This window comes from Esox lucius, chromosome 21, assembly GCF_011004845.1.
Source record: "Esox lucius isolate fEsoLuc1 chromosome 21, fEsoLuc1.pri, whole genome shotgun sequence".
NCBI classification, from domain to species: Eukaryota; Metazoa; Chordata; class Actinopteri; order Esociformes; family Esocidae; genus Esox; species Esox lucius.
In genome coordinates, this window is record NC_047589.1 from 2,460,026 (window position 1) to 2,487,840 (window position 27,815).

Consider the following 27,815-nt stretch of genomic DNA (forward strand, 5'->3'; position numbering starts at 1 on the left):
GACTATGGTTACAATGTACTATCTTTATAACGAATTACAGTATACACAATGCAGTATATATATATATATTGACATTGACGCTTTTATTTTGAAGGTTTTGTCATTATAATACAATTATGACGTCATCGTTAGTGCTGCTGACAGAATACTAGTTAATAAAGTGCTAGCAGAATTCCGGTCACTTCTGGTAGCCACAAGGACAATAACCAAGTGGGAAACGAACTGAATTGTAAGTGGGAATTAGCTTTCGATATCAAATCGATGTAGGATGGTAGGGGTTACGAACCAGTTGTTGTGAATCCTTGAAGGTTTTGCTATTGACGAATCAATGCCAATCAAGACCTGGTTCTCGAACATTTTAGGATTTATGTGTTGTAGCTACCGTCTGTATGTAATGGAAGACGGTATAGAAGACTGTATAGGATGTCTGTGACTGACACAACGGAAAATGGAATTAGACTTAGGAAATCTTTTTTTAAATAGGTATGCATGGTGGCAAATTCAAAGTGATATTACATTCTTTTTCTTGATCGTGTATGCATAGTTCATGACAGTTTGAAACATCAATTTCAAAGTGTGTTTTGTTTCATTGCAGTGGTCAACATAGTGACACTTAAAAAAAACTATTGTTTCTGATTATATGAAACATTTTGTCGTTTTGTATTTGCAACTGTAATGTTTAATCTTATGATAGCATGAATTGGGTCGAAACCTCAAATCCAATAACAATACTTAATTTTGTTAGTGTATTTCCTAATTTCTCCCATCGACCTAATGACGTGTTACTGACTACACAGATCGTTAAAGCCATTACTCACCGGTCAGAAATCGGTTCCGTACCAATGCCCGATAGGGAATGATAATATGAAAAATATAATTACCTGTTCCAAAAAAGCGCTAACTCGGAGTTCAACGTTCTTCTTGCTAACGTTAGCTTAGGGTTCCTGGTTGCTTGCTATACATAAATGCCGATCCCAATGTCCCCCCCCAAGCCCTGAACCCTCCCAGACTTAATTGACATAACGTGGTAATTGATTGAGTGCAAAAGGCTGCAAGGGCTCAAAATGCTATAAATAGTAATGGGACAGCACTTGCTACTATCATGTTACATTGAGGACACTGAAAGATGTTGCACATTATTGTGGGTTTGGGACTTTTTATTTTAAATGTTTTACTTTACTTGCGGCCAAGGCACTTATAGACCAACTGCCTGATATATATCTTGCAGGCTCTTGCTCTACAGAGTTGACAGAAGGTTGTCAATAATAACCTATATTTGCCAATAATCAATGTACTATTTTTGGTCAAAATTGTATCGTTAAGCAAAACTAAAATAAATAGTTGAATAAACTAGGTGTGTAATAGTGTGCACCAGCGTAGTGAGGAACCTCCGCTTTTGTCTAGAAGTCTGCATTGCAGTTTCCGGTTTACTTACTAATACTCATCCGCATTAGAAAACACCTAAACTCACAATAAGATGAGTGATGCTGTTGTACGAAAAAAATAAGAAATATACTGTACGTGACTCTTAAGTTTCAAGGTACAATTTACTTGCTATGGGGAAGCGCTAGCATTCTAGCTCAGCCAACGTTTCAGCTCAGCCAGCATTCTTTTGCCGTTTTTGAGGCTAGGGTGAATTTTCATGCGTTCTATTGTACTGCCTAATACTACACTAAAAAGGAACACGTCGCTAACTAGCTCAACCGACTAGCTTAACCGATAGCCGGCCGGCACACCACAGTAAACTACTTACCCTTGTAGTTGTGCAGATAACTCGATAAGTAGAGTTTGAATCCCTTGTTCCGCTTGCTTGTTGGAGCAGGGGACCAGGCATCAACAATTTGATGGACATCACTAATGCATATTTTAGGCAGGTCTTGGAGACATCTACTAAAAACAGAAATTTTGGGCGACGCGGGTGATCGCCTTAAGTAACGCTAGCGCGTCCCAATAGCAAGTGAATTGAAACAAACTTTCGTTCAGCCTCTTCAGCCTGAATGAAGCTTAAAATTCCATAGCCTCAAAAAAGCACCAAAACAGGTCTCCTCTTTTATTTTAGTACTGTAACCTAATTTCACAACGAAACTGAAAAATAACAACTGGCATAGGAGGTAAACATCTGGTCCTATATGGTATTAATTGCGCTTAAACCTGCATTACGTGGAAGTATATAAAAAATCGAATCGCGCAAGCCATATTTTATTAAAAAGAGGACATTCTCCTGATTAAAATGTTGCCCCACTTGTACCTTGAAACTTAAATGAGTCACGTACATTATATGTCTATTTTTTCCGTACAACAGCATCACTCATCTTGTGAGTTTAGGTGTTTACTAATGCGGATGAGTATTAGTAAGTAAACCGGAAACTGCAATGCAGACTTCTAGACAAAAGCGGAAGTTCCTCACTACGATGGTGCACAGAGTCTATAAGGTGATTGCATTCCTCTGATTTAATGTGTGCTATGTGCCATCTCATATCCTTGTTAATGTACGCCTAGTATAGTTCACCATGCTTCTTCTTTTATAAGGCGGGTTTGCTGGGATTTTTTTCTCGCTTCCGGGTTTCCCCGGTAACCCTTGTTTCATGTCACAACACTATGCACTGTGGGCAATTCGGGCAAAGTCTACAGAAATGCGGATTTACAAAAAGGGTTAACAAAGGGCCCAAAATATTTACGAGAGAGCCCTCACGCACTTGACGATTTGACAGTGGGACAGCCCTAATCCCTCACAGACTTAGCAAGAACGTGCTCCAAAGTCTGCGAGTCAATGAGTGTGGACATTGGGATTGGGACATAGATAGCTGGTCTAAAGTCTTATTTTGCTTCTTTGCAGTTTTTGTAGTGTTTGCTGTAGTAGACAACGGTGGACTTGGCAGTAGTCATCCTGGTCTCTAGCTGCCTTTACAGTTTCTTACAGTAAGCGAACTTCACTCCCTATGGCATTCCTGTGCTATATACATCCAGGTAAAATGCACAGTCACAAAATAAACCAAGGAGGAAAGGCTGCCTCGCAGAAGGCGATTGTCTGGAACGGGATTGTCTGGAAAGTAGGCTCCAACTGCATTTATATTCCAGCACGGTCAACGGCTCTGAAGATGGATTGCCAGCCACCAGCTTGGCTGTCATGCAGACCAGTTGCTGTTTGATATTGGCATGGCTGGTCAGGGACTGTTAGCAAAAGTTGTTAGTGCCTTTGTAAAAAGACCCACATGTGTCTGCTCTTGCCGGAAACTTACGACAGATGACACAGTGCATCTGAGTTACATGGAAGTTGAAACAGGTAAATTACTTTGCGCTGATCTAAAAACATTTGCTTTCGTTCGCTCATTCGTGTTAGTTTTTAAATGTTTTATTGATAAACAATACCAGACAGTCACGCGTCTCATCACTGCTCAACTCTTGACTGGCCAACAGCAGGCGTAAAGAGCAGCAAGGTAGTTATTTGTGCATTTGCCAGATTATGATCAACTGGTGGATGTCGAGTGTATAATGGGATTATTATTTTTCATCTGTTAGTTTTTTTTGCAATGGCCCCATCAAGACAGTGACTTGCTAGTTTTATTAGTCTGACATTACTGGCCCACAACACCACATGGCCAATGTTGTTCGAATATTCAGGCATCACAAACTCTCCCTCGAGTTCCAATATGTGCCATTTTCAGAATGGTTGTTTGGAAACTGCATGCATAAAAGGTAAATAAAATCTGGTCACTTCGATGGCTGTCAGTAGGAGTTTGAGACATGCACACAAATGGAAATTAGAGAGAAGTATATGAAAGCAGGTTAGTCAAGAGTCATAAAATAGATCTTGTTATTTGATAGTAGTAATAGAACAGACATTTGAGTTATACAAGAGACTAGTGTTTGGTTACCTAGTTATACAAAAGATTAGGTCATTTTAGAAGTAGACAAGACAATTATTACTGTATTAGAGAGCTATGGAGAATGTGTGTATATTTGTAACTGAAGGCCACACTGTTTGAACAGTTTATGCGAGAACAGGATTTGTGGACTCATTGGCTGAAATTGTATTGTACAATTGTATTTTCTTGTTATTTATGTAGTCATTATACACATTGCCAAACTACAGTGGCTAAGGTCTGTGTCCAGGCACTCTGCAATCGGGCGTGCCTATAAAAGACTACTCTTTTATAGGCACAAAACTGCTGACAACATTACTCCCAAATTTGTAGAAAATAACAACCAAAAAAAATTGCATTATTTTCAGACCTCAAATAATGCAAAGAAAACAAATTCATATAAATTTTTCAACCACAAAATACTAATGTTTTAACTTAGGAAGAGTTCAGAAATCAGTATTTGGTGGAATAACCCAGATCTTTTATCACAGCTTTCATGCATCTTGGCCTGCTCTCCACCAGTCTGTCACATTGCTGTTGAGTGACTTTATGCCACTCCTGGCCCAAAAATTCAAGTAGCTCAGTTTTGTTTGATGGCTTGTGACCATCCATCTTCCTCTCTATCAAATTCCAGAGATTTTCAATGGGGTTCAGGTCTGGAGATTTGGCTGGCCATGACAGGGTCTTGATCTGGTGGTCCTCCATCCACACCTTGATTGACCTGACTGTGTGGCATGGAGCATTGTCCTGCTGGAAAAAACAATTCTCTGAGTTGGGGAACATTGTCAGAGCAGAAGGAAGCAGGTGTTCTTCCAGGATAACCTTGTACTTGGCTTGATTCATGCATCCTTCACAAAGACAAATCTGCCCAATTCCAGCCTTGCTGAAGCATCCCCACATCACCGATCCTCCACCAAATGTCACTGTGGGTGTGAGACACTGGCTTGTAGGCCTCTCCAGGACTCAGGTGGGCAAAGCAAAACATTTGACTCGTCAGAGAAGATGACCTTACTCTACGGTCTAATCCTTATGGTCTTTTGCAAACTTCAGCCTGGCTCTTCTTTGCTTCTCATTGATTGAGTTTTTTTTTCTAGCTTTGCACAACTTCAGCCCTGCTCCTAGGAGCCTGTTTCGAACCGTCCTCGCTGTGCACTTCACCCCAGCTGCTGTTTGCCATTCTTTTTGTAGATCACTTGATGTCATCCTACGGTTGTTGAGTGACATTCGAATGAGTTGATGGTCATCTCGGTCAGTGGACAGTCATTTTTGCCCTCTGCCAGTCTGTAGCAACCTGACGCTCACTGTATCCCTCTGCCAGTAAAGCCAGAATTGAAACCTTTTCCTCACTCAAAGCTTTTCTTTTCAACTCTTTAGTCATGCTGAAGATTATATATATTTTTTATTCAAATTAACTTTGAGGTACTATTTGCACTGTTTTTGCAATTCAGCTGGTCCTATTGTAAGAGGATAGTGATGATCACAGCAGTGGTTTTTATACTTTTCTGTGTAAAATTTAATTTGGTTCAGGTAATCACCTAATCAGTACCTCATTAAGTACAATGAGGTGTGCCTGTGTTTAACAGACACTGGAATGGAATGGCTGCCATACATGCAGAGATGCTGCTTTAAGAAAAATTGGGAGTGGTCTCTTAATTTTTTCCAGAGCTGTATGTACCACTCCGGGTTAAATACAATACATCTAAATCAAATGTCATATTACATTTTGTCCAGCAGATGTCCCTGCTGTGCACAGTGTTGGAAAGCTTTGAGGAATGAAGCCTTTTGTCTGTGGCGCTGCCTCTGGTTCTTCAGAAGTGGTTCTAACTAATATGATCTCTGGGGTGTGAACTGCTGCCCTCATGGCCATTGTGTTCTGGGGAAAGCAGCACTAAACCAGATCCTAGCACAAGTTCACCTTTCCAACCCAACATAAGGTGTGTTCACACTGCACCTTAACCTAGGGTTTTAGACTTGCTAAAGTCGGGCTAAACAAGTGTTCACCACCCTAAGCCTGGGGATAGCTGGGACTGCTCCGGAGTAGGGTTATCACTCACATTTCAGGGCTAGCCCCAGAAACACAAATGACTGAAGTGGTATGAGTCGTAATCCCCATAAAACCTAGTGTCAAAACATGAAAAGCGGGTCTTTCCATTATTAAACCATTTCTTAATTACATTTCTTCCATGGGGGATTTTTAGATCAACTTAAAGTAAGGTCTATTTTGTGTAGGCTTACACCACTTTGGTGTTTAGTAGGACAAGGTGACTCAATATCTTCTCCTATTAATAGACAATCATTTTTTTGTAGAGTCAGTTGATATGTTGACAAATGTCAACTTGTCCTAAAGAGATTTACAAGGGTATTAAAATTTGGAGCTGGGGTAAGCCTAAACAAAATGCAAACCATGATATTATAACAATAGCCAATATCACATTTTGCCGCTAAGGGGATTATGACGTATTAACTATTTCAGTCAATAACTATCCTGGGTACTTGTCCATTTATCGTTGGGCCGGTACTGTATATAGTTGGCTGGGAAGCAAAAGGCAACATGACTTTAAGGGTCTAGCAAGCAATAGATGTAACTATTGACTATTGAGCGTTTTTCATGTTGCAATTGTTTCGAACATAAGATTGACAGTATAGAAATGTCTATGTGTAAAGTATGTATTGTTATATTTGCAGACAATCATACTCTGTGTAGTATGTTCGTAGTATCAAACCAATTCAATGAACACTTCTGACAGTGGATATGTCTGCCCTATTATCAGTATACTTTAGAATATTACTAGTATTCATTGGAGACAATGTTAATTTTAGACTGTCTATCAGCTAAGACAGGTCATCAGTCAGAAACAACTGTGGAAAAAGCAACATCAATCATGAATAATGTTTTGCATGGATGTAACCAACACAAACTATTATTGTACAATGCATGACAATTCGGTTCCTTGGTGTCAACAATCCAGGATACTCTCCAACTTCTACAGATGCACTATAGAGAGTATCCTGTCTGGCTGTGTCACAGCCTGGTATGGCAGCTGCACCGCCCTCGACCATAAAGCACTTAAGAGGGTGATTAAAACAGCAGAGAGCGTCACAAGGTCTGACCTGCCATCCCTGCAAGATCTCTACACAGAGAGGTGTAGGAGGAGGAGCAAACGGATCATTACAGATCCCAGCCACCCATGCCACAGACTGTTGACCAAACTGTCGTCAGGCAGAAGGTACCGGAGTATTCTGTCCAAAACTAACAGGCTACGGCATTGTTTCTTTCCTCAGGCCATAAGGCTGCTCAATTCAGGAACCACTCCTCCCTTCCATCCATAGTCCCATGCACACCTGTCACTTTATATCATGCTCATCTGCCAATCATATCATGCACACCTGTCACTTTTACATTGCACTATGGTTGTACAGTTTATAGTTATTATTGATGCGTGTTTTTAGTATAGTGTTATTATTGATAGTTTGTGTTTTTATATTACAATTACTGTTACTTTTTTAAACTTTTAAATGCACTTTCGGGAGTAGGAAAACCTTGCATTTCATTGCCATAACTTGTTATTGCAAATTACAAATAAACATTTTGAACTTGAACAATTGCACTTGTTAGAAATCTAAACACACAAAAAAATAACCTTGATGTTAAACAACAGGAATTCAAAAGAATCATTAGGGTTCCAGTCCAAATCATAATTGATCTGCCTTTACAAGTCTATAATACTGTCCCCTGCAGGATATCATGGACATACTGTAACAATGGCAATAGTTAATACCTGTAACATTGACAATATTAACTGAAATGCAATAACACTTGACTTGAAATAATCAAAATGTCCCAAGCGCTGGTGGAGAATCATAGACCGTATTAATGGAATTAGGTTAATTCTATTGTGGACACAATCCTGTCCTATAATATTCCTTTTATAGAGGGAGTTTAATTTAGCTGGACAGAGGAGCACCAGGCTATTGCCTATGATGTAAACGAGTGAAAGCTGTGATATATAAACATTTTATTTTAAAGGGGTCACCTGGATTACTCACTGGGAGGCTGCTCAGTTCTAACAATAAGGCATTCACTTTTTCCAAAGGTGCAATATCCACCCACAAGTGAATGCTCAGTCTAATCACCTCTTTGTTGTTTCACTGTAGTCCTCAGCGACAGTAATAACTAAATAGAAGCTGGACAGAGGGCTATGTGACAATCCTACACCTTTAACTTATTCAAGTGCACAAGGAAGTTGTGGACAAGGAAGGTGAATCGAGATAGTCAGTGATGTAAGACCAACTAATTTGAGTACTCCCGTTAAGAAGAAAGGATTCTCCACACAGTTTATGCCCAGTGTGTTTTTCTGACTCACACTTTGAATTAAATCCCCTAATAGCTTCACACCTATGCGTCACTACGCATAGCTTGCTAGCGGTACAGTAGGTGTAAAGAAAAAGACCATGCACGATCGTTATCCTGTTCAATGTTTTAATGTAACTTTTAAATGGGAAAATACTTAATGTATAAACCGACGAAAGAGGATCTTGGCACATTCAGAATCAATGTGGTTTTCAATTTATTTGAGCTTTCGGTCAACCCAACTTTATCAGAGCATATGCCTGATAATGGAAGCCATGCACTGCACAGTAAAATGTAGGGAACATGTAATCAGCACAGTATAACACCAGTTAACCTTCAGGGATGTCAATTTGTCCAGTTAGGAAGCATAAGCAATTGTGAATCTGTTTTGGTGCATATACGAAAATGACAACCGGTGCACTGGAGAGGCAACAGCAAGACAACCCCCAAAAAGGGAATGGTTTTGCGTCCAGGAGCATGCTCAGACGTTGTTGTGAGTGCATACAAGCACGTGGGGGCCATACACACTACTGAGTCACATTATGAGTTGCTGTGATGAAATTCACGCAAGTTTGGGACAGCCTGTAATTTCAACTGTTTAGTTAGATTTTTGGTGTGTGTTTGAATCCAGCCCTCAATTGGTTGGTGATTTTGGTTTTCATTGGCCGTCATTTTGTTCTCAACAAATTACACAATGTACTGTAAAGAGTGTGATCTTTTCTCTCATGTATATCCCTCATTGAGACCCGATGTGTGATTTAAGTGTTCAAACAATCAATTTAATAGGTACATGTGTTAATGGTTTTTACATCCAGAAATGTAATTTACTGATAATATATACAATTTACAGGTATAAATGTAAGGTAATGTATTTACCTGGTATATAATACAACAGCTTGTAGCAAATTATATAGCTTTCTAAATAATAGCAGCTATATTAGCCACTAGGAGCTCAGTTGTTTCCATCCATTCAGCTATAGGGTCCTTTTCAGCAAGTTTCTCTGTTGTTGCCAACTTGCCAGTGTACTAACTTTTTGAAACCTGCTTGCTTTATCACTCCCTGTTACTGAAACCCTGCCCGCTGTAATTGATTAATATGTAAGATAAGACTAGTTGTTACAATAGCAAAATGAAGCATTGCGATTGGATTTGAGTCATTAACATAAGCATTTTCTTTGTCAGTGTTCTATTGGACAGACCATGGAAATTAAATATTAACACACGTTGCCATTTATTTTCCAAATTGGCACACATTTTGGACCCTGCATTAAAATATATTAAAAAAAATATGCATACTGTGCTGATTTAGAAAGAGAAATTGCGTTTTCTATTTGCATTTTTCAATTGAGTTGCCAGTCCAAGACATCCATAAGCCTGTTGCTAACGTTTAAACTGGGGTTAATGTTTGACAGTGTTAGACTTAATAAATGAAGATAGTCAATGTTCTTTGTTGTTACGCTTTAGGTATGTTAGGTGAATAAGACTTTTTATTAGCTAGCTACGTTGCTGTTATGGCAGACCCTTGGAAAGAGTGCATGGACCACTGCCTTGAAGTGACCAAACAGGCTGGGAAGGTAAGAAAGCAATACCCTACTAGCTACTGGTCCCCTTTGGGAATTTAACTCAGGTTCTGGCATTGAATACTTAATGCTACATGGGACAAGTGGATGAGTAAATGTACCCAACCATTATGCTAAGCATTATAGTAATTTAACTTTGATTGGTCTACCTCATTAAGTTACTCCTGGCTGGATGACATTTTCTCTTCTCGGTTAGATGATACGAGATGCACTGCAGAAGGACATTGCCATCATGCAGAAGAGTTCTCCAGTGGACCTTGTTACTGAGACAGACCTAAAGGTGGAGCAACTAATTATTTCCTCCATTAGGAAGAAGTACACCACACACAGGTACAGTCGTTCAGAAAAGAAATTGGACCACAACTCACATTTGTTATTTACTGCTTTACAGTCGGTTTCATTATATTGTTCCTAGGAGTCCTGGGTTAATAACACTCGGTTTAGTGTGTTGGATACTGGAGCTTAGTCATATGTACACTAGTTTCAATAGTGCAAATTGCCCACACTGAATGTCAAGCTAAATCAATTACACAGTTGATTACACTTTGAAACAAAAATGCACACATTGTCAAGTATTTCTGTTCCAAAGTGAAACAAGGACGGGTGTCTAGTGCCAGAGAATGTGTCCTGTAATTCTGTCTCTGATATTCATTATCCAGCATCTCTCCTGTTTTCTTCCAGTTTCATTGGTGAGGAGTCAGTAGCAGCAGGAGCCCCTAGCATCCTAACTGATAATCCCACTTGGATTATTGACCCCATCGATGGAACCACCAATTTTGTCCACAGGTGCTGCCCATTGTGAAACTTTTTATTTATTACACATTTATTACACTCATCTAGGGGACTATTAATGTACAATTGCATGTTCACATAATGGAATTATTTATTAACTTATGTAATGTTTATTAACCCAGAGCAGCTGTACCCTACTGCAGTAATGGAATTCTTTTTTTGGTGTTACTCTTGCTATTTTTAACAAGATTCTTCTTGTGTCCTGACGTGTTCGAGCAAAATTAACTTTTTTAATAGAAACTGATTCCCATGTGCATAGGGTTCTTAACAATTACTTCTCCGTCACTTCAGATTCCCATTTGTGTCTGTGTCGATTGGCTTTGCTGTGAAGAAAGAGGTAAAGGCATGGCTCTACACTGATTGTTACAACAAGAAAGTGTGTGTCTAGGTTAAACGGAAGGAAGTGTAGGTGCACAGTGAAATATTTGAGCTTTTAAATCCCTCTGCCACACACATTATGATAGATTTATCTGTGTACGGTTACTTTTTTCCTCAGAAATGTTTGTGTTGATTCAATTGGTGCTGTTATGAGCTTTAACACTACTTACAGTTGTTGTGCTCAAAAGTTTGCATACCCTTGGAGAATTGGTAATATACAGTGAGGGGGAAAAAAGTATTTGATCCCCTGCTGATTTTGTACGTTTGCCCACTGTCAAAGAAGTTATCAGTCTATAATTTTAATGGTAGGTTTATTTGAACAGTGAGAGACAGAATAACAACAACAAAAATCCAGAAAAACGCATGTCAAAAATGTTATAAATTGATTTGCATTTTAATGAGGGAAATAAGTATTTAAACCTCTCTCCATCAGAAACATTTCTGGCTCCCAGGTGTCTTTTATACATGTAACGAGCTGAGATTAGTAGCACACTCTTAAAGGGAGTGCTCCTAATCTCAGTTTGTTACCTGTATAAAAGACACCTGTCCACAGAAGCAATCAATCAGATTTCAAACTCTCCACCATGGCCAAAGAGCTGTCCAAGGATGTCAGGAACAAGACTGTAGACCTTCACAAGACTGGAATGGGCTACAAGACCATCGCCAAGCAGCTTGGTGAGAAGATGACAGCAGTTGGTGCCATTATTTGCAAATGGAAGAAACACAAAATAACTGTCAATCTCCCTCGGTCTGGGGCTCCATGCACAATCTCACCTCGTGGAGTTGCAGTGATCATGAGAACTGTGAGCAATCAGCCCAGAACTACATGGGAGGATCTTGTCAATGATCTCAAGGCAGCAAGAAAGCAATTGGTAACACACTTCGCCATGAAGCACTGAAATCCTGCAGCGCTCGCAATGTCCCCCTGTTCAAGAAAGCACATGTACAGGCACATCTGAAGTTTGCCAATGAACATCTGAATGATTCAGAGGAGAACTGGGTGAGAGTGTTATGGTCAGATGAGACCAAAATCAAGCTTTTTGGCATAAACTCAACTCGCCGTGTTTGGAGGAGGAGGGATGCTCCCTATGGCCCTAAGAACACCATCCCCACCGTCAAACATGGAGGTGGAAACATTATGCTTTGAGGGTGTTTTTCTGCTAAGGGGACAGGACAACTTGACCGCATCAAGGGACAATGGACGGGGCCATGTACCATCAAACCTTCCATCAGCTAGGGCATTGAAAATGGGTTGTGGATGTGAATTCCAGCATGACAATGACCCAAAACACACGGCCAAAGCAACAAAGGAGGGGCTCAATAAGAAGCACATTAAGGTCCTGGAGTGGCCTAGCCAGTCTCCAGACCTTAATCCCATAGAAAATCTGTGGAGTGTGCTGAAGGTTCAAGTTGCCAAACATCAGCCTTGAAACCTTAATGACTTGGGGAAGATCTGCAAAGAGGACTGGGACAAAATCCCTCCTGAGATTTATGCAAACCTGGTGGCCAATGTCTGACCTCTGTGATTACCAACAAGGGTTTTCCCACCAAGTACTAAGTCATGTTTTGCAGAGGGGTCGAATACTTATTTCACTCAATGAAATGCAAATCAATTTATAACATTTTTGACATGTTTTTCTGGATTTTTGTTGTTGTTATTCTGTCTCTCACTGTTCAAATAAACCTACCATTAAAATTATAGACTGCATTTATTTGTCAGTGGGCAAACATACAAAATCAGCAGGGGATCAAATACTTGTTTCCCCACACTGTATGTACTATTTGTAAAGAAACCATGAGTGAGCAGGCAAAACATATCTTTTGTTTCTTATAGGATTTACATACAACTGTAGGTCATAACAGAATCATGAAACATGACGACAGAAAAAAATGAACTGATTCCTGTTCAAAGTCTGCATACCCTTAGTTCTAAATACTGTGTATTGCTCCCTTTTGCATCAGTGACAGCTTACGGTCTTTTGTAATAGTTGTCTACGAGGCCCCAAATTCTTCCAGGTGGTACAGCTAGTCTTTGGTCGTCTTGCGTGAACCGCACGTTTGAGATCTCTCCAGAGTGGCTCAATGATATTAAGGTCAGGAGACTGTGATGGCCACTCCAGAACCTTCACCTTTTTCTGCTGTAACCACTTGATGGTCAACTTGGCCTTGTGCTTAGGGTCATGGTTGTGCTGGAAAGTCCAAGAGGGTCCCATGTGCAGCTTTCGTGCAGAAGAATGCAAATTGTCTGCCAGTATTTTCTGTATGACATTTTTGAGTGGTGAATGACATCATAACTTACCTAACGTGATATTTCAAATTAGTGAAATGTGGTGGTACCTGTTTGGTACTGAAATTTTTGTTAGCTTTCAGCCACTTCAACAAGAGACGACAGGTTGTCAGAAATCGAACTACAGGAAAAAACTGTCACCTGACTTAACCAAAGCACCTCATTGGATAAACTAAGCCTTGTCTTTCCCCCCAAAATTGAATGTTTTGTTAAAAAGTCATTCACAAGGAAATGATCACACAGAGTATGTTACCATGTGGCCACAACATGCGGTAGAGCTTTTTAAACATGGATAATAGAACAGTAGATGGGCTGATGTCATAGAGCCTCTATGAATTAGATTGGAGCAATTTGACAGCCATCTTACCTGGGACCTGTTCAAAACAACCTACAATACAAACACATGGTAGAAGTGGCATTTCAGTTCTTATAACAGTTACATTTCCTTAATAACAGCCAATATCATACATAGCATAATACATGACTGTACTTTTCAGAATATTAACAAACAAATCCATTTGAAATGGTTTTCAATAATTTATACATACAGGGCAGAACTTTAAATACAGTGCAAAAATATATTTCTCCATTTCCAACTATAACAATTAACTGTGATTTTAATTTATAATACATGTATTTGTATATAGATGTTTTATAATTTAGTTGTAGAAAACACTATTTTAGTAACAGTATGCTAAACAAAGCAAGCTAGCTCATTGAATTAGGTATGCTATCTGATGATTATATACAGTAATAGTTTTTTTTGACAAAGGCATTATTTCACATACGTTGTGTGCAACATTTATTCATACTGTAGCAAGCTAGCTGAGACTGTTAATATTTTTTTTAAAGAATTCTGATATACTTATATGTGTGTATATATGTGTGTGTATATATATGTGTATATATGTTACATAGCTCAACAGCTACAGTTAGGCTGGATTAGCTTACCATGTTTTTAATCAATGAACAAGTATGTAACGTTATTATCTTACATTTCTACACTTTTACTGATGCGTGAAAACTGTTTCCCACCCCCTTTGTATCGGTCATCCTTTTTCTGGACCAAATTACTGCTGCACAAAATACCAGTTTGACTAGTGTTAAGTGGACTGACTTTTCCGAACTGATCCCAGATTTTGTTGACCTCATTTTGCATTAGAAGCTTTTCATTTGTAGAACATAAATGCACGTTTTACATCAACCTCTTTTTTATGCTCCTTGAATCAGATTGAGTTTGGCATTGTCTACAGTTGCCAAGAGGACAAGCTATATACAGCACGGAAGGGGAATGGGGCATTTTGCAACGGCGAACCCATCAAAGTATCTGGCCAGGAAGGTATGTTTGCACAACCTTGTCTGTCTGGCAGTTATGATGCAGTTATGATGATATCCACAAGGTGGGGTTACTCGACAACATCAAAAACATCAGGGAATGTTTCTGACACTGAGCTGTTTGGTTCTAAATGTAACATTATTCAAACGGTATGCCTTTTTCTCTTTCTATATTCTGACCTTGAGCTAATTGATGAGGTAATGCATTTTTCAGCCGGTTGGGGGTGGAGATCGCACTAATGGAAGTGTCGCATAGTTCATATTTTGACTTATTTTGACTATTACACTACTCATGTTCAATTAAAAAATGTATAATGTGCGCAAACCTGCCCGTTCTGTGTATTTTATTTTTTTCAGATTATACCATTCTTCATGCAACTTACATTAAAGTGCATATTACGTTAGTAATCAGTTTGGACGAAAGGAATGTAAGTGTATAAACCTTTCGTTGTAGATCCATGTGACTTACAAATCCCTGAAAATGTGAATGCAAATTGAATTTTTTCTTGAAGAGATTACATTTGGAGATGCCAAGTGTGTACAAAATGTTTGTGGGATGACCCAAAACGTGGTGTCATTAGTAAACAAATTTAAACTTGTCACAATCAAGTGTTTTAATTACATATTTGTGGTTTTCTTAGTTTCCTACTTCTCTCTTCTTAAATATTAAAACTATTAATATTAACCCTTTTTTTTCCCTTTTACTTAATTTACCATATACTCCAATCCAAAGCATAAATTTTGTCCCCCCCCCCCCCCCCCCCCCATAGATCAAGGCCATGCTCTACCAACTGAGATATTCAGGGATTTCCTTCGATCACTAATATTATATATTAACATAATATTAACATTCCTCCTTCATTAATACTAGGTTTGCATGGATATCCATGTTTTAATAAAAATGCATGCATCCTTACTGATTCCAAGTCGTGTTTTGATGCTGGTTTGAAACTACTACCTTCTGCTATCCTCTATAGGGAGGGTTCCATTATTTTATATACAGTATCTCACAAAAGTGAAGACACCCCTCACATTTTTGTAAATATTTGTGTATTTCTTTTCATGTGACAACGCTGAAGGAATGACACTTTGCTACAATGTAAAGTAGTGAGTGTACAGCTTGTATAAAAGTGTAAATTTGCTGTCCCCTCAAAATAACTCAACACACAGCCATTAATGTCGAAACCGCTGGCAACAAAAGTGAGTACACCCCTAAGTGAAAATGTCCAAATTGGGCCCAATTAGCCATTTCCCTCCATGGTGTCATGTGACTTGTTAGTGTCACAAGGTCTCAGGTGTGACTGGGGAGCAGGTGTGTTAAATTTGGTGTCATCGCACTCACACTCCCTCATACTGGTCACTGGAAGTTCAACATGGCACCTCATGGCAAAGAACTCTCTGAGGATCTGAAAAAAAGAATTGTTGCTCTAAATTAAGATGGCCTAGGCTATAAGAAGATTACCAAGACCCTGAACCCGAGCTGCAGCACAGTGGCCAAGACCATACAGCAGTTTAACAGGACGGGTTCCACTCAGAACAGGCCTCACCATGGTATACCAACAAAGTTGAGTGCACGTGCTCAGCGTCATATCCAGAGGTTGACTTTGGGAAATAGACGTATGAGTGCTGCCAGCATTGCTGCAGAGGTTGAAGGAGTGGGGGGGTCAGCCTGTCAGTGCTCAGACCATACGTTGCATAAAATTGGTCTGCATGGCTGTCGTCCCAGAAGGAAGCCTCTTATAAAGATGATGCACAAGAAAGCCAGCAAACTGTTTACAGAAGACAAGCAGACTAAGGACATGGAACCATGTCCTGTGGTCTGATGAGTCCAAGTTGAACTTATTTGGTTCAGATGGTGTCAAGCGTGTCTGGTGGCAACCAGATGAGGCGTACAAAGACAAGTGTGTCTTGCCTTACAGTCAAGCATGGTGGTGGGAGTGTCATGGTCTGGGGCTGCATGAGTGCTGCCGGCACTGGGGAGCTACAAATCATTGAGGAAACCTTGAATGCCAATGTACTGTAACATACTGAAGCAGAGCATGATCTCCTCTCTTTGGAGACTGGGCCGTATTCCAACATAACGACCCCAAAGACACCTCCAAGACAACCACTGCCTTGATAAAGAAGCTGAGGGTGAAGGTGACGGACTGGCCAAGCATGTCTAGAGACCTAAACACTATTGAGGATCTGTGGGGCATCCTCAAATGGAAGGTGGAGGAGCACAAGGTCTCTAACATCCACTAGCTCATGTTGTCATGGAGGAGTGGAAGAGGACTCCAGTGGAAACCCGTGAAGCTCTGGTGAACTCCATGCCCAAGAGGGTTAAGGCAGTACTGGAAAATGATAGAGGCCATACAAAATATTGACACTTTGGGCCCAATTTGGACATTTTCACTTAGGGGTGTACTCACTTTTGTTGCCAGTGGTTTAGACATTAATGGCTGGGGGTTGTGTTATTTTGAGGGGACAGCAAATATACACTGTTATACAAACTGGACACTACATTGTAGCAAAGTGTCATTTCTTCAGTGTTACATGAAAAGATATAATCAAATATTTGCAAAAATGTGAGGGATGTACTTTTGTGAGATACTGTATGTAAGCCAGGGGAGGATCATATAAATAAAAAATTAAATAAAAATAATAACAAGAAAAAGAACCATGCAAGCCTAGTTTGGCCAGCCCACAATGGATGAATGTTGTTGCCCTCGCTGGATTCAAACCAGGGTCACCCATGTGACAGGCTGTCTCTTTTACCAATACGTCACTAAGCTATATGTGTGCTGAGTGTCGGTATAGCGTCTCGACATTAGATAAGTTTGAATATTTTGATAGACACTGTTAAGCATTGTGTTAAACTGACAAAATGTCTTATTAAGTTTACTTACACCACAATTGGCATCTATCAACTCTGTAGCTTTTGCCACTGGCTGTTTTGATAGCTTATTAGCCAGTGATACCGTAGGCTTACTAGTATCTACTAACTTACTACTTGAAATAGTCATAACATTTGAGCAATTGCTAGCTAGACTGAAGATTAACTTTACGCTGCCAAAGCCATTTAATTTCATGGCCTGACCAATGTTTGTTTTTCTTTAATTAATCAATGACATTGATGCAATAACTATCAATATAGGTGTCGATAACTGAAGAGAATCGTGGAAACTCCTCTTTTACTGGCCAAGGGGTTGTGGTCTGTATTACTCCAAAAGGCATGCATGGATGCATACTTCTAAAATCCACCACAAATAGTCACAATATAACCGTAAAAAATGTCATTTTAGGCTTACTATAACGTATCCACAGAACGTAGTAGCCAGTGAGGTTTTTGTCTATCCTAAAATATCCTAATGCTTGATTTGTTTTAACTGTGGCAAGGTTCGAACACCGGTCCCCTGCATGGCTGTCCGTGTCTTTAACCACTATGCTATTTTACAAGGGGTAGTCAGTCAGTCACTAAGTAACTCTGTCACATTCTCTTCTTGGCCAGCTCTGCTTCCGCGGTCCGGCAAAAATGTAATTCCGAAGTGTCTTACTTTTTTAGAAATTGTTGTTTATCTCATTGATATCCCTGTCGAGATTAAAAAAATCCCTTTTACCATTAACTGCTAAAGGTTGCACGTCATTCACCCATTCTAGATCTGTTGCATACCACCTTGCACTCTGACATAGTTAGCATCCCCTGGTCAAAATCTCTTCCTGTGGCCATGCCTGGGTTAATCCTTTATTTTCCAGGATAGGCAATTCAGGTTGGGCGAGCCAGGGTTGAGACCAGAGAGCGCTATGAGCGCTGAGTGGTACAAACGTGTGTACGTTCCTCTATCCAAGTCTGGATCCACAAATAGAATTTGTACACCCCTAGTTTTGTTTGCCCATAAACTTGACTACTCAGGTCAGTAATTAATGTCAACCAAGTCAATGGTGAATACTGTCATTAATAGCATAATTGCTGCACTGCCTCTTCCCCCCCCCTTTTTTTCTTAATGCATAATTTCACACTCATTCACACAAAAAAAGTCAGAATACAGACAGACAAACACAGTACAATGTAAGTGGTTTGTCGTCCCTTGCTTTTATATCCGGGAGATGTGAGGGCCCAAGCTCCAGGAAAACCACAAAAACAATCGACATGTGGGTTGGTGCACCTGTCTCCAGTGAGACTGTAACAATGTGTGCAGTTGGAAAACCAGCGCATTTGTCTGATACTCGACCACCTCCCTGGACCTGGCAAGTACCACATGTTCTTGTTCTAGTGACTGTGTTATTTGTTCAGCACAGATCCAGTTTTTGGGTTACATACACATGTACCTCGGGTATGCATATTGTGGATTGTGGCCAGATGCAAATCTGTGCCTGTCTTAGGTTGTCTCGATATCACACTTGGGATCTTACCCATCATTGGCTAACCAGCCCTCTTCACTGGCCACACTTCAGGTCACATATCGAGGAGGATTGGAGGATGTAATATACAGCTCTGGGGAAAAAATGTCAAGACCACTCCTAATCTTTCATGAAATCAGCATCTCTACATGTATGGCAGCCATTCCAGACTCCTATGGGCAGGGCTGAAGTCGTGCAAATCTAGAAAAAAATCCCTTCATCAATGAGAATCAAAGAAGAGCCAGGCTCAAGTTTGCAAAATATCATAATGATTGGACACATTTTCAGCTTTGCACAACACCTGGTCGTCTAATGGTTGGACGGAGACCTGGAGAGGCCGACAAGCCACAGTGTCTCACACCCACTGTGAAATTTGGTGGAGGATCACTGATGATCTGGGGATGCTTCAGCATCGCTGGAATCGGGCAGATTTGTCTTTGTGACGGACTCATGAATCAAGCCAAGTACAAGGTTATCCTGGAAGAACACCTGCTTCCTTCTGCTCTGACAATGTTCCCCAACTCTGAGATTTGGTTTTTCCAGCAGGACAATGCTCCATGCAACACAGTCCGGTCAATGAAAGTGTGGATGGAGGACCACCAGATCAAGACCCTGTCATGGTCAGCCCAATCTCCAGACCTGATCCAGGTCCAGAGCTCTATGTTGCAATAGTACTTCTCAAGCAGCCCATAGCACACAGCAGCTTTATCATGTGTTACAATAAAAAAGGTGCACTAACCACATGCCGCAGTGTCTGAAACCGCCCAAAACCGCCACCGGACTACAACATGTTGTCGGTTCAGACACACCTGTATACTGAAAAGATGTATCTTCCCGAGATTACCAGCGTAATCTGTGGGATTAGACCATCATTTTTATTCACAAAAACACACAAAAAAAAACTTCTACTCCTGAGAAATGTATTGCCTAATGTGCACATTGGCAAAAATGTCTGTTAATGAGTTTTCTTTTCTTTGAAATGATTCTACTGCTATGGCTGCTGCTCACATGATGTGAAGCAGCAAACTAAATTTTGCTTAAAAGAAATGTGGCAAGGTTTCAGTTGCATTTGGGAGTTTAGGCTATATGACTCAAAGAACATTACAATGGATGGATATTTTCTTAGATTATTTGAAATAAGGTGTCATAAAGAAACAAAGATAATAACATCAAACACCTGACATTTATGGTTTCTAGTTTAGTTTCAAAGTGCTGGCTGCCTGTTCAGATTGTAATGTGGTGGATGTTATGTTGCTCAAAGCAGACAGCTGTCTTTTTGGAACAAACATGCTTTATGGATATGTAAACAGAATCAATCCTTAATAAGTAAATGTAAATTAAAATTCATTATACACCGATCAGCCATAATATTATGACCACCTGCCTAATATTGTTTAGGTCCCACTTTTGCCGCCAAAACAGCCCTGACACGTCGAGGCATGGACTCCACTAGACCTGAAAGTGTGCTGTGGTATCTGGCACCAAGATGTTAGCAGTAGATCCTTTAAGTCCTGTAAATTGTGAGGTGGGGCCTCCATGGATTGGACCAGTTTGTCCAATCCATGTATTGAGATCTTGGGAATTTGGAGGCCAAGTCAAAACCTTGAACTTGTTGTGTTCCTCAAAGCCATCAGGAAATATCATTATCATGAAAGGGTGCACATGGTCTGCAACAATGCTCAGGTAGGTGGTACGTGTCAAAGTAACAACCACATGAATGGCAGGACCCAAGGTTTCCCAGCAGAGCATTGCCCAAAGCATCACACTGCCGTCACTGGCTTGCCTTCTTCCCATAGAGCATCCTGGTGCCATGTGTTCTCCTGGTAAGCAACACACAGGCACCCAGCCATCCATGTGATGTAAAAGGAAACATGATTCATCAAAACCAGGCCACCTTCTTCCATTGCTCCGCGGTCCAGCTCTGATGCTCACATGCCCATTGTAGGCGCTTTCTGCAGTGGACAGGGGTCAGCATGGGCACCCTGACTGGTCTGCGGCTACGCAGCCCCGTACGCAAGAAAGGTGTTCTGACACCTTTCTATCAGTACCAGCATTAACTTTTTCAGCAATTTGAGCTAGTCCGTTGTATCGGACCGCACGGGCCAGCCTTCGCTCCCCACGTGCATCATTGAGTCTTGGCCTCTTGTGGCCCTGTTGCTGGCTCACTGCTTTTCCTTCCTTGGACCTCTTTTGATAGGTACTGACCACTGCAGACCGGGAACACCCCACAAGGGCTGCAGTTTTGGAGATTCTCTGACCCAGTCGTCTAGCCATTACAGTTTGACCCTTGTCAAAGTCACTCAGATCCTTACGCTTCCCCATTTTTCCTGCTTCTAACACATCAACTTTGAGGACAGAATGTTCACTTCTGCCTAATATATCCCACAGACAGGTGCCATGAAAATGAGATTATCAGTGTTATTCACTTCCCCAGTCAGTGGTCATAATGTTATGGCTGATCGGTGTATGTGTCAAACATGACTAGCAGTTTTTTAATTTTCTTTAAGTTTGGAAAAAATGTCTAACACCTTAGGTCATCTTTGCTGTAGCAATGAGTGGCTGTACATCCTGTATTTACGTAGGCTGTCATCTAGATTTTGATAAGTACGCCAATTATTTATGTAGCCTGTATTGACATACAGTGGGAAGAACAAGTATTTGATACACTGCTGATTTTGCAGGTTTTACCACATACAAAGCATGTAAAAGTAATTTTTATCATAAGTACTCTTCAACTGTGAGTGATGGAATCTAAAACAAAAATCCAGAATCACTGTATGATTTTTTTAATAATTAATTTGCATTTTATTGCATGACTTGGGAGGAAGCATAACTTAATATTTGATACAGAAACCTTTGTTTGTAATTACAGAGACCATGTTTCCTGTAGTTCTTGACCAGGTTTGCACACACTGCAGCAGGGATTTTGGCCCACTCCTCCATACAGACCTTCTCCAGATCCTTCAGGTTTCAGGGCTGTCGCTGGGCAATACAGACTTTCAGCTCCCAACAAAAATTTCTATTGGGTTCAGGTCTGGAGACTGGCTAGGCCACTCCAGGACCTTGAGATGCTTCTTACGGAGCCATTCCTTAGTTGCCCTGGCTGTGTGTTTCGGGTTGTTGTCATGATGGAAGACCCAGCCACGACCCATCTTCAATGCTCTTTGTTGTTGGCCAAGGTTGTTGGCCAAGATCTTGTGATACATGGTCCCATCTATCCTCCCCAGTTGTCCTGTCCCCTTTGCAGAAAAGCATCCCCAAAGAATGTTTCCACCACCATGCTTCACGGTTGGGATGGTGTTCTTGGGGTTGTACTCATCCTTCTTCCTCCAAACACGAGTGGAGTTTAGAACAAAAAGCTCTATTTTTGTCTCATCAGACCACATGACCGTATCCCATTCCTCCACTGGATCATCCAGATGGTCATTGGCAAACTTCAGACGGGCCTGGACATGCGCTGGCTTGAGCAAGGGGATCTTGCGTGCGCTGCAGGATTTTAATCCATGACGGCATAGTGTGTAACTAATGGTTTTCTTTGAGACTGTGGTCCCTGCTCTCTTCAGGTCATTGACCAGGTCCTGCCGTGTAGTTCTGGGCTGATCCCTCACCTTCCTCATGATCATTGATGCCCCACGAGGTGAGATCTTGCATGGAGCCCCAGACTGAGGGATATTGACAGTCCCCTTGAACTTCTTCCATTTTCTAATAATTGCGCCAACAGTTGTTGCCTTCTCACCAAGCTGCTTGCTATTATCCTGTAGCCCATCCCAGCCTTGTGCAGGTCTACAATTTTATCCCTGACGTCCTTACACAGCTCTCTGGTCTTGGCCATTGTGAAGAGGTTGGAGTCTGTTTGATTGTGTGGACAGGTGTCTTTTATACAGGTAATGAATGGAGAACAGGAGGGCTTCTTAAAGAAAAATGAACAGATCTGTGAGAGATGGAATTCTTACCGGTTGGTAGGTGATCAAATACTTATGTCATGCAATAAAATGCTAATTAATTATAAAAAAAATCATGCAATGTGATTTTCTGGATTTTTGTTTTAGATTCCGTCTTTCACAGTTGAAGTGTACCTATGATAACAATTCTACATGCTTTGTAAGTAGGAAAATCGACAGTGTATCAAATACTTGTTCTCCCCACTGTACTTGCCTTTTCCGAATGCCTTGATTGAAATACTTTAGTAGAGTGTACTTTCTAAATCAATTTAATTGGCTATTTTGATTCATGTTATTTGGTGTATTGTGGATTGGCCACCTTGAGGATCAACATGTCATACCCCTAAAATGTATTTGAAAATCTCTAAATATCAGCCCTCCAGCTGTCGATTCACAAAAATGCATAATATAATCACAAGAGAATAACAAAGGGAAAGCAATTTGAGTGAATATGCTAATAGTAATAGGCCTAACTATTAACATATATTAGCATATAATATATAAAAGGGGTTTTCAGCGTTTTCCGTCCAATTAAGCAAAAGTGGATGTATTTCTAGCCGCTATGCTCTATCAATGTAGATAATATACTAAGATTTATAGAAAAGTAATTAACTTGTTGCTGATAGTGTTTTTCCTCTTTTACACATTCAGTGCTTCAAAGTATTCAGTATTCTGTATATTCAGTATTCAAACAGATTCTCCATTACCTTTTTAGTTTGTAACTTTCACATTCATCATTCAGACCCTTTGCTACAACACAAGATTGAGCTCCGGTGCATCCTGTTTATTGATTTTACACTATTTCTACAACTTGAGAAATATTAGTATTTTAGTAAATTAGTAAATATCGGTAGTAAATTCAATTGATTGTGCATGTCAGAATTAAAACCAAGCCAAGGTTGAAGGAATTGTGCATAGAGCTCCGAGACAGGATTGTGTCGAGGCACAGATTTTGGGCAAGGCCTTGGTCAGTGAGGTGATCAAGAACCTGATGGTCACTGACAGAGCTCCATAGTTCCTGTGTGGCGATGGGAGAACCTTCCAGAAGGACGACCATCTCTGCAGCGCTCCACTAATCAGCCATTATGGGGCCAGATGGAAGCCACTTCTCAGCAAAAGGCAGTGCACTTGGAGTTTGCCAAAAGGCACCTACAGGACTTTCATACCATGAGAAACAGTATTTTCTGGTCTGATACAACAATTACCAAGCATATGGTCTGGAGGAAACAATGCACTACTGTTGGACAGTGTTGTTGTTAGACAATGCGCTGCTGTTAGACAATGTTGTTGTTTTGCTCCTTTGGGTTTAAGGCCAGGTGCTTCTGTAAAAGCACTTTGTGACAACTGCTGTTGTAAAAAGGGCTTTATAAATTAATTTGATTTGAGGTAGTATGTCTATAAAATGTATATTAAATGTACACATTTTAAGAGAATACATTTACTGGAAACCATATGGAATGAACTTCTCAAGAACATCGGTTGGCCAGTGTGTGGGAGGGTATTCAGCAGTTTGAATTAAATGTACTCAAGACGCACAAGGAAGCCATGCCTGTAGAGTGTGTTATGCATCTGCATAAGATTAGTCTGAATACCAACTACCAGAGTTGGAGTGCTGGTCCAGATTTATGAATTTGATAGGTTTTTTTCTTTTTTTATCAATTGATTGTAATAACATGAAGACGATATAGTGATGAATTATGTAATTTTGATATGATAATACTCTTGTCTGACATTATGCTAGTTTGTTGTGCATAGTGGATTTAATGAGAGAATGGTCTTGACTCATGAGTGTCATTCTGTATGTAGACATCACCAAGTCCTTGGTGCTGACAGAGATGGGCTTAAAGAAGGATCCAGAGCACTTCAAAACCATGATGAGCAACATCGAGACAATCCTGACCATCCCTGTACATGGGTAAACTTCACAGTTTCAGAATTAACATTATCACAAAGTGAGCTGATTATTTATCAAATCGAAGTACATTGAGGAGAAAAATTTTTTTTTGATCCCCTGCTGATTTTGTAAGTTTGCCCACTGACAAAGAAATGATCAGTCTATAATTTTAATGGTAGGTTTATTTAAATAGTGAAAGACAGAATAACAACAAAAAAATCCAGAAAAACACATGTCAAATATTGTATACATTGATTTCATTGTCAGTGGGCAAATGTACAAAATCAGCAGGGCATCAAATAGAGTTGTTTTCTCACTGTATGTAATTTATACTATTTAGCATATGCTTTTATCTTCCCAATATGTATTAGAGTATGGGGCCCTCCTTCATATTTTTATTAATATAAACTCAGTAAGCCTTTCAGTTAGAAGTTAGAGTAGTAGACTAGTCCACTGGCAGTATTAGCTGAAGTTAGCTAAATATTTCTAGATTGGTAAATTAGTCTTGCTTTAACCAACAGCTATTTCAATTTGTAGAAAAAGTATTCCCTTTTTAATTTTGCTGGCAAAATCTAGCTATATCTAGCTAAATCTTCTCTCATTGCATGGCACATTTAGGAGAGCTGCTGCATTGTTTCTTTATGCTCAATGCCAGAACGTGTACCATTGCAGGACATTATCTTTATAGCTAGATGTGGGTTCAGTGACCTGCGTGCCACTGTAGTTTCTCTATGCAAGTACCATGCTCTATCACCTGAGCTACATGATGTCTGATTACATATAGTGGTTATAAGTCTAACAGGCTCAAGTTGCTACCATAGGATCCGTTCGCCTGGCAGTGCAGCAGTCAATATGTGCCTTGTGGCTTGTGGGGCAGCTGACGCTTACTACCACATGGGCATCCACTGCTGGGACATGGCTGGAGGAGCTGTAATTGTTAAAGAGGCAGGCGGTGTCATCATGGACATTTCTGGTAAGTCTCTGACTGTTCCAGTCATGCTAAAACTTGGTGTAAACGTTGTATGTACTGAATGTGTATAGATTGATCCAGGACGACAGAAGACCTAAATGAGACCGTTGTATGAATTGTGGATATTTGATCGACTGTACTCCATTCAAAAAGTAGACCGTCTCTATGCCCCAGCTGCAGCCACTTTCCCTTGGGGGAATCCCCATCACAACTAGTTGCAGTTTTGATCATCTCAAATGCTGGTCCGATTTACAAAAGCTGTCCCCTAGTTGGTGAACTCTGTTCAGTCATTACTCTCCCATACTTGGACAGTACACTAGGATGTGAGGATGTCAAATGTCATTCAAGGACAGAGTGTAGCGTTTAGGGGCTGTCTATTTGAAGATTGGAGTCCACGGATGGCTTCCAGTTAATGAGAGCACTACAATTTGTAGTGTTTATATGGTAGTTTAATTCTTAAAAAGAGCCACACTTGTTTAACTTGCAGACCACATGGAATAACATGTTTTTATTTTGTGGTACCCAGGAGGCCCCTTTGACCTGATGTCCAGGAGGCTGATTATTGCCAGCAGTAGAACCATTGCAGATCACCTCACCCAGGTGATCAAAGAATTCCCTGTAGGAAGGGACGACTCCGAGGGCTAAAGTACCATTACGTGCCTGCAACCACACACCGCAGTGAGATGGGCTGTTTTAGGTGTACAGACTCTAGTTTACTGTACTGTCAGTTAGTAGGGGTACTGAAGCGACACATTGTGGGCTACTAATTATTTGCTTACTATAAAAGACTTAAACGCTGTTAAACTCTGCTGTATTCAAGTTCCTAATCGTGAGTTTCAGAAAGAACCCAGAGATAACCCCTCACTTTCCATAGATAATTTTGTAATGAAGTTAATTGTTTGTCCACTTACAGTAAAAATGCTGTAGATGTTATGTCTGTTGAGGTAACTGTCAAAATAAAAGAAACCCCAACACTGAATTAAGTGTTCAGAACAGCTTTGTGGATTAGCGTAGACATTCTCATTTATAGAAAAATCTGGAATTCAACTGGAGTGTTCCACCATTGATTTTCAAAATAATTCTATATTATGATGTTTTTTGTTAATGGTGATGGAAAACAATGGTAGAAACTATTGCTCATATAGTTTGAAATCTGGTGACTGCCAGGTCCATGGCATATTTTGAAACATAAACAAGTGGAGTAATTTGATGAATTTCATAAGTTCCTCCTAAACAATTGCCCCAGTAATTAAACTTCTTTCATAGTCCCTAATGTTTTTTCAAAATATTGGGCAACTGGACATGTCCCTGTCATTGTATACATAACTCTAAGCTGTTGGGATGTTAATTCCGCATCTGTGTGGAAACATCGGTTTACATTTTTTGTATACCTCATTATATTCTTTGTATACCTGATTCCTTTATATTGATAGTTATCCATATTTATTATATATGTTTATTAGTCTCTATTTAAAGTATGGGTGTAAATATTTGACCTTGAACAGCATTGTGCAATAACATTTTGTTGAGATATTTAGGGTATCAACATTTTGTCTTATAATCATTTTGGAATGATAATGGTTGGTTTTTTGAGAACCCATTGATAAAGTGAAGGTCTGAATACAAATTGCTACACAATGATATTGCCACACAAATAAAACAAACTTTTTGGGCTTCTTATGCTTAAAATTTTGGATCATTTTATTGATAATTAAAGTTTAAACAGTTACCGCGGTAGTATTTGGTTGTAGTCTTTGCAAGTCTTTGGGGTATTTACCTTTGGGATGCTGCTTGTGTGTACGCTCATCACTACGGCCTCTCCCTCATCTCTCTAAGCTCTAGCAGCTTGGCCTCCTCTGCTGTTACAGACTGGGAACAGAACTTACCAATAGAGTTGTTCAGAGCAAAAATTTGTTCAGACTTTTATTGACAGAGAGATGTGTCCTTGCAACTGAAATAAAAAAATATCTTCACAATCACAGATAATAATAAAAAAAAATGTTACTCCTTACTATGAAAGGTACCGAAGAGTTAGTGTTAAGTT

General features: G+C 40.1%; 2 protein-coding genes across 4 annotated transcripts in view; one reads left to right on the forward strand and one right to left on the reverse strand.

Moving 5' to 3' along the window:
* Positions 1-931, reverse strand: part of LOC105031583 — a 39,486-nt gene extending 38,555 nt beyond the window's left edge. The window contains exon 1 of the mRNA XM_010906079.4: positions 882-931. The gene's annotated coding sequence lies outside the window, so the exon portion shown is untranslated. The remainder of the gene's footprint in view (positions 1-881) is intronic.
* Positions 167-27,815, forward strand: impa2 (inositol monophosphatase 2). Of its 3 annotated transcripts, none has more exons than XM_010906075.4 (9): positions 167-229; positions 9,679-9,788; positions 9,991-10,124; positions 10,476-10,580; positions 10,878-10,923; positions 14,482-14,590; positions 24,714-24,822; positions 25,623-25,774; positions 26,298-27,815. In XM_010906075.4, the coding sequence occupies exons 2-9, from the start codon at positions 9,726-9,728 to the stop codon at positions 26,414-26,416; spliced, it is 837 nt and encodes a 278-aa protein (XP_010904377.1). In that variant the 5' UTR covers positions 167-229; positions 9,679-9,725; the 3' UTR covers positions 26,417-27,815. The 3 variants fall into 3 exon arrangements, with proteins under 3 accessions (XP_010904377.1, XP_019899907.1, XP_019899906.1); XM_020044347.2 differs by lacking the exon at positions 167-229 and adding an exon at positions 279-483; XM_020044348.2 differs by lacking the exon at positions 9,679-9,788 and having other exon boundaries at positions 179-229.

Coding starts and splice junctions, on each gene's coding strand:
- impa2 (XM_010906075.4), top strand. CDS start 9,726: ATGGCAGACCCTTGGAAAGAGTGCATGGACCACTGCCTTGAAGTGACC. Junction 10,581..10,877: donor ACCACCAATTTTGTCCACAG/GTGCTGCCCATT, acceptor CCGTCACTTCAG/ATTCCCATTTGTGTCTGTGT. Junction 14,591..24,713: donor CAAAGTATCTGGCCAGGAAG/GTATGTTTGCAC, acceptor TTCTGTATGTAG/ACATCACCAAGTCCTTGGTG.